Genomic DNA, 7,124 nt, shown 5'->3' on the forward strand with positions numbered 1-7,124 from the left:
ATTCACTGGATTTTCACTGCATACCTATACAGCATGGACCTCACCATCAACATCATCAAAACCCCAAAAGTGGGAATGTTTGCTCTTACTTCCAGTATAAGAGAAATGGCTCAACCCCAACGCTTAACCAAGATAACCATGTTGGTTTCGACAATATTCTTCATCTAATGCTGTTTTGTCAAGTTCTAGTTATTAAGTGTGAGGATTTGGATTAAGTTGTTTAACTGAATAAGGAAACCATCCAAAATTTCTGCAGGCTGATGATACCTTTCTGAAGTTTCTTTGTTTGGGTGCTTTAGTGGGTTTCTCCTGAAATGTAGAGGAAATTTCTTTATTCATTCATCCACTTACACGTTCAAATATTTCATTTTGTTAAACCAACAAAAGGCAGTTAAATTCCTATTTATTTATGATGATCATACTTTTAAAAACAGGTTAATTGTGTCCATTAAAGGGCACAACGTAATTGAAAGGAAAGTAGTCAGAAAATAGAAAATAAGTAATACGTCAATCAACTTCAAATATAATATGTGAAATGTCTTCTTTAAAATGAATTCTCATAATCGTAATTTTCATTAATAAAGGATTATGAGACCGTATAATAATAAGGAAGAAATGAGAATTGCACGTTAACTATCTATACGCGGTTCACGGACTACATGACGGTGTGCAGCATCTGCCAGGTTGAACACGAGTTACTAATTATAGTCTAAAAAATGAATTGAGATCGGATCCACTTGTAATAATTGTGCCTCCTCGCAGCACGTCGCGGCGTCAAGCCCCTGGACGGACGAGTATACGTGGCATGCAGCGGTTGCAGTAGCATGTAGGGGGGGCTCTGTCTCTCTCGGCTAACCGCGGGGCATTGTGGGGCGGAGGCGGCCTTTCTCTGCGTACAGCCGATCGGGAAAATCTTTCAAGTAAATAACGTTAACTGGGGGGGGAGGAGCAGTCCTAGTGCAGCCTGCGACAAAACAACACATTCAAAAAAGTGTGTGTTGCGCTGAGCTTTAGTTATTAAAAATCGCATTATTACACAAACATGGGACAGGAGGATCTCATGAGCACAGCCGAAGACGTGGCGGACCAGGTAACTTCGACCGTAGCACCGCCGTTAGCATGCTAGCCGCTAACTAGCTTAGTTTGTCTAGAGAACCTAAAGTGACGTTCGGCTTTTTGGCGAATTAACGTATCTTCACATTTACACGACACGACTGCCTGCATTCGCCGGTCATTTCGTCAACGACGACAGCTAATTTGTAATGGCACACACTGTCATGTGTCTCCAGTTGGATCCGCTAGCGTCATTTATTCCCGGCGACCAAAGTGAAACTGATATTTTTCTCTTAACGAAGCTATCTGACTTAACCATAACGGGTGTAAATAATGCTAAACCGGTACGCTTGTCGCCTGTATCTGCCTTGTTTATTAGCCGCATCCCAGCCAGACCGTTCCAGACAGCAGTTGTGAAATCACTCCGTTAAGCCTCCGAGTTATGGGCTGTTATGTGTCAACGTGTGATTCAACAACCTAATTTAAGTGATTGCCATTGCTCGTGTCTCACTGTAAGAGAAGCATTTAGTTTTTTTTTCTTCTTCCCTAAACCTAATATCTGCTTGTGGCCGTGACAAAGCCTGTCCATCCACACACAGCTCACCCTATAAAGTAGACATTTACTTTATTAAACATGCCACAGCTATGTTTCCGACTACATCTAATCCACTCGGAGGAGCGCTGAGATGTAAATATGATATTACAGGTGTGCATGTGACCTTTGTAGCAATCCAGACAAGTTCCATATATTTGGTTTTGTATCCTTGTGAAGTTACGTGGCTTTTTTCATGTTGGTCTTATCCCTTGAGGAGTACCGTTATTTAAATCAAGTCCCGCAGGCAGTTCGTGTAGGTTCATGGCGCAAAATACTGTCGTTTTTCTGTTGCCCAATCTAACTACAACCGGATGACCTAAACTCCCCTAACAGGAGTGTGGTGTATTGTATGACATTTTAAATAGGGAAGTCTTGCTTGGTTCTCTTTTGTAAAAAGCTCTCAATAGGCCCAGGTAAAAGGGGATATAACTCTCTATGGGGTACTACGCTAACGTGTTACTTGCTCCAAAATGGTCTATTTGCAGACTGTTGCAGGGCCTCGCTCGTATTGGCTGCCATGTCGTCCATTCATGTCCTACGTAGCAGTCACAGTGGGAGTTGGTGGACGCTGATAGGCTGTTGACGTCTTGCAGTGCTGATGTGGACGGCTGTGTAGGCGGGGCAGTGGGCACGTTTCTGCGGCTCTACTGGGTCACTACTGACTGAGGATCTGTTCATTAATTATGTTCGAGAGAAGATCGCAGGGCGGATTGTTTCTGTTGTGCAACACAATTGCTGTACTTCAGCTTATGATAACACCGAAAGCACTTAGCATTCAGAATTGTAACAGGGATGTAGAGCCCTGTTACTGTCTCGCCATCTGTGGACCGTGACAGAACTTTCAACCCTGCTCTCTTTATAAACTTCAATCCATCTGTTCTGATCATGTGTTTATTTAGTACATTTGAACATATTGTCTTACTGCTTAAATATTAAAGATGAGTAATATGTAGGAGTAGAACATTGTATTTGTAATGTTTCAAACGCCACCTAATCTACAAAACTACATAACTAATCTGGTCTAATTTATGACAAAAATAAAAGTGAATGCAAAGTACTTGGTGTACTTTTACTTACTAAAACAGACGTTGGATACCTCTGCCATGGCTTCAAGTAATGGACTCTTTATGTTACTGATTTCCTGGTTATGTTGTTGTAATCAAACTCAGGGTGGCATCAGAAACTACATCCTTTTACTGTTCTTTACACTTCAAACCTCAGTTTTTCAATCAGTTCCTCTTTACTTTCTCCCTGTTTTGCAGTTCCTGAGGATAACCAAACAGTATCTGCCCCACCTGGCGCGTCTGTGTCTCATCAGCACCTTCCTGGAAGATGGCATCCGCATGTGGTTCCAGTGGAATGAGCAGAGGGACTACATCGAGGCCACTTGGAGCTGTGGCTACTTCCTGGCTACATTCTTTGTGCTGCTCAACCTCATAGGACAGCTGGGTAAGTCACGGTCCAGACATGACGTCACTGGTTTTTGTGGTAATTGGGTGGTGTGTGATTCCAAAACTAATAATTAAAAATAATTAAACTAGACCGAAAGTTGTGCAAACTTGCATTCATGGGGGACTGACATGACTAGTTAAAGGAAGCCGACTGGCAGTGCACTTGCCCACAAATCGGTTGCAGTGTTGCATCCTTAAGCTCCTCAAACTTTGCGCAAATTTTGCGGAAAAGTGTGGCGGCAAATAAAGCCCCTACAACACTGCCTTCTTAATGTCAGAACAGCTGTTGAACTTCTGTGCAAGAAACAAGTCAAATGTGTGGTTTTTATTGCTTAAATTTTCTATATGGATGGAACTAAAATAATAATAACTACATCCATAGCTCATGTTGTTGTTGTTGAAAAGACACCCTGTGTGTTGCTGCCATTACAGGCCTAAATGTTTTTTTGTTGTCCTAACAGGTGGTTGTGTCCTCATCCTTAGTAGAAATTTTGTACAGTACGCCTGCTTTGGACTATTTGGCATAATAGCGCTACAGGTGAAAACAATTACATTACAATGCCATTTTTTATTTCCCTCAGCAATGTGTCTTCTGTTATCTGATCTGGAATGTCTTTTTTTCCACTAGACTGTTGCATACAGCATTTTATGGGACCTCAAGTTTTTGATGAGGTAAGTGTGTGTATGTATCTGTATCTTTGTATGTTTAATTTTGTCTTTGAACATATAAAGTACAGTAAACTCTTTAAACAAATTAATGACAATTCTATATTTATTGGAATATGTATCTTGGCTTATTGTCTTCCAAACAGCCATCAGTGAATACCAACTTGTTGATTCAGTGTCTTATTTAAGTAGTCATACAAATGTGTGGTCCAAATCAGAATATTATTTGCCAAGGGTGTGTACATTTATTGTAAATCCTGCACTGACAGGTGCTTTCTGCAGTGATTTATTTGCATTTCCCTGCTTGTGAACATAGAGATAGTATCTTAATGACTTCTACAGCCTGCAGTGCTTTTTTCTAATGCAGAATTGGACATTTTACTTTTTTATAGTAGTGAAGGAGGATGGTTCATAATTGTTTAGCAGACACCAACAATTACAGTCACCAAGACCTGTGATTTTATTTAAACATCAACAGGCCTGACAAGTCATCGGCCATCAAAGAAATCCCTTAAATACATATTGTTGTGTTTCTGCAGTCTTTACTTTTGCATCTTAATGCTGTTCATACAAAGTTACGGTGAACTTGAGTTCTGAAAGGCAAAGTTGTTCAATCAATGAGTGGCTCTAGTGACTAATGATGGATCTGTTGAATTAGTTTAAATACCGTATTTAAACTTTTCAAAAATAAATTAGCCGTGCTGGGATTTACATTTGCAATTCTGTTACAAACTGAGCGAGTGGGTTATTGAACAAAATGTGTACGGATTGCTTGATTTTAAGAAAGCGTGGTTTTATCAGTCCTGGTTTCAGTCGGTTATTTACGATCAGCTTGACATCTGATTGCGCGCCGTGTTCACAACGTTGTTTTGCAGAGGTTACAGACACTGTCCAAAAGTAACCATGCTCTCACCTTTCCCAGAAACCTGGCCCTCGGAGGGGGTCTGCTCCTGCTGCTGGCCGAGTCTCGTTCGGAAGGAAAGAGCATGTTCGCCGGAGTCCCCTCTATGGGGGAGAGCTCGCCAAAGCAGTACATGCAGCTGGGTGGTCGAGTGCTGCTGGTGCTCATGTTCATGACTCTGCTGCACTTTGACTCCAACTTCTTCTCTGTGAGTACTGACAACAAATAATAACCCTTGTTACATTATTCAGTTGAGACATAAAATAAAAGCTATTTGACTATGGTGCAGATTCACTTACATATGGAGACTTATGAGAAGTGTGTCCTCTTACTCTCACATTCACTCTCAGCCAGTAGGCGGGGTGTGCAGCCTGTCCTCATTCCCAGGTTTAATAAAGCCACTTTGGCAACACCCACAGCACCTGATACCGTGACACAAGGCACCCTCCCTCTGTCTGCTATCGTGTCACTTTCATCAGGCAAACATTCATTAAAAATCCTGCGTTGCGGCGCCTTTTCACTGTGTTGTGTGGAGGGCTAGGTTTGTTTGAAAAATTGATTATCACATTTCCATAAGGGTGCAACATTTCAGTTTTTTCTTAGACTTTCCCCACTTGAAACTAGCTCATCAGCCAGGGGCCCATCTGTGAATAATGTATATCCTACTGTGCAACTTATCACCCACCTGCTTCAACTGTCTCACAGATCCTGCAGAACATGGTGGGAACCGCACTCATCATTCTGGTGGCCATTGGCTTCAAAACCAAGCTCGCGGCGTTGACCCTCGTCGTGTGGCTGCTCGCCATCAACGTCTACTTCAACGCCTTCTGGACCGTCCCCGCCTACAAGCCCATGCACGACTTCCTCAAGTACGACTTCTTCCAGACCACCTCGGTCATTGGTGGTCTGCTCTTAGTGGTGGCACTCGGACCTGGCGGAGTGTCCATGGATGAGAAAAAGAAAGAGTGGTAGGCCAAGCGAGGTTAAGATCAGAGGACTGAGCAGCACCACTAACTTCCCCCAACGACTGGGACTCAAAGACCCCCATCCTTCCCGTTCCTCCCACCAGGGTACACGTTTTTTTTCTTCTAGTTTATTAATTCATTAATACCACCTCATCCATCTATGGACTATTCTTTTTTTTTTCTTCTTTTTTTTAATTTAAAAAAATTGCCAGATTTGTTTTCCATCACAACAAGAATACAAAAGCCCTAATGTATTTCAAAGTATAAGGTTTATAAATTGTGCATAATTATTAAACGGTTTATTTGTTCTGTGTGCAGAAGGGATTAAAGTAATGTATCGTATTTTGTGGTTATCATGCCATGAGTTATAATAGATTAATGTTCATATTTTTGAGTCAAACTGGCAGAGTGGATAGAGTCTAGAAGATTGTACACCCCCCTCAACCCCTCTGGAGGCTTGTCTTTTTTTTGGCTGTTGGATCTTGGTGTCGGAGTCTATCAAATTGGAGCACTGATTGACAGCCGCTCACCTCGACTCTCCAGGTTACATTTCTCCAGTTTTTTTTTTTTTTCTTCTCCTCAAACTGTAGCCTTTCAAACGCAAAGATGCATCTTCACTCTCAACTGACTTGGGGGGGTTTGGTTGGGCGGGGGTGTACATTTAGTTCAAATGGGTGCATTGCAGTCATGCTTGATTGACAGTTTCAACACAGTTGTTTTCTCCCGGACTTGTTTTTTGCCATTTTGTACTGTACGTCTTTGCCGAATGCCTAACTAGTGAACTGTATGTGATGGGATGGAGCGGGAGGTTCAACATGAAACAACATATGTAGAAAAGCAAAGAGGACCAGAGGACTCTGGGCTTGCTCAGTGTTTTTCTGCCCTGGGTAAGAAATAAACAAAAATATATTCAGTGTATTGATTTCAAAAGTTTATATTGTATTTTTGATCACTTGTTTTTTGATTTTGGAACTTTGTGGCGATGAAATAAAAGCTCAAATAAAAAAGTTACGGTCTTGGTCAAGGTTTTCAGCCCTTTTTATGTGCTCACAGAGTGAAAGTCAAATGTGAGTTCTCCCCTGTTTAGGTAGCTAATGGAGTACGAGCATAAAGCTGCAAACAGTCCCCTTTAGGACTCATTTGACATCACAGCTTCTCAGTCTCAGTTGGTTTGGCTTGCAGGGAATGCAATGGTACCTCAAAAACGCATGTATTCAAACTTTTGTACAATTGCTAACAGCAAACCGAACTAGAGTGCAATCTATTACTATTGCACTATGAACCGAAAGTATGCTGCAATGCACACATTCCATTCTTCACATGGCCATGGGGCATTGGGCTGCTTATTTGAATCAGGAACGTGTACTTGTATGTGTGTTCATTACAAATTGGCAATAGGAAACCATAAAATACAGACATTTCAACAAACACTCGAGGAGGGCAGTGGACCAAATATATAGTCGGAGATAAAAAACATAATGTAAATAAATAAA

General features: G+C 41.6%; 1 protein-coding gene across 1 annotated transcript; it reads left to right on the forward strand.

The window, feature by feature from the left end:
- Positions 1-807: 807 nt before the first annotated feature.
- On the forward strand, positions 808-6,650 carry surf4 (surfeit 4). The gene is made up of 6 exons (XM_037485174.2): positions 808-1,090; positions 2,911-3,097; positions 3,561-3,637; positions 3,728-3,771; positions 4,688-4,874; positions 5,372-6,650. The coding sequence occupies exons 1-6, from the start codon at positions 1,043-1,045 to the stop codon at positions 5,636-5,638; spliced, it is 810 nt and encodes a 269-aa protein (XP_037341071.1). The 5' UTR covers positions 808-1,042; the 3' UTR covers positions 5,639-6,650.
- Positions 6,651-7,124: the final 474 nt, after the last annotated feature.

Source organism: Pungitius pungitius, chromosome 18, assembly GCF_949316345.1.
Source record: "Pungitius pungitius chromosome 18, fPunPun2.1, whole genome shotgun sequence".
In the NCBI taxonomy this organism is placed as follows: domain Eukaryota; kingdom Metazoa; phylum Chordata; class Actinopteri; order Perciformes; family Gasterosteidae; genus Pungitius; species Pungitius pungitius.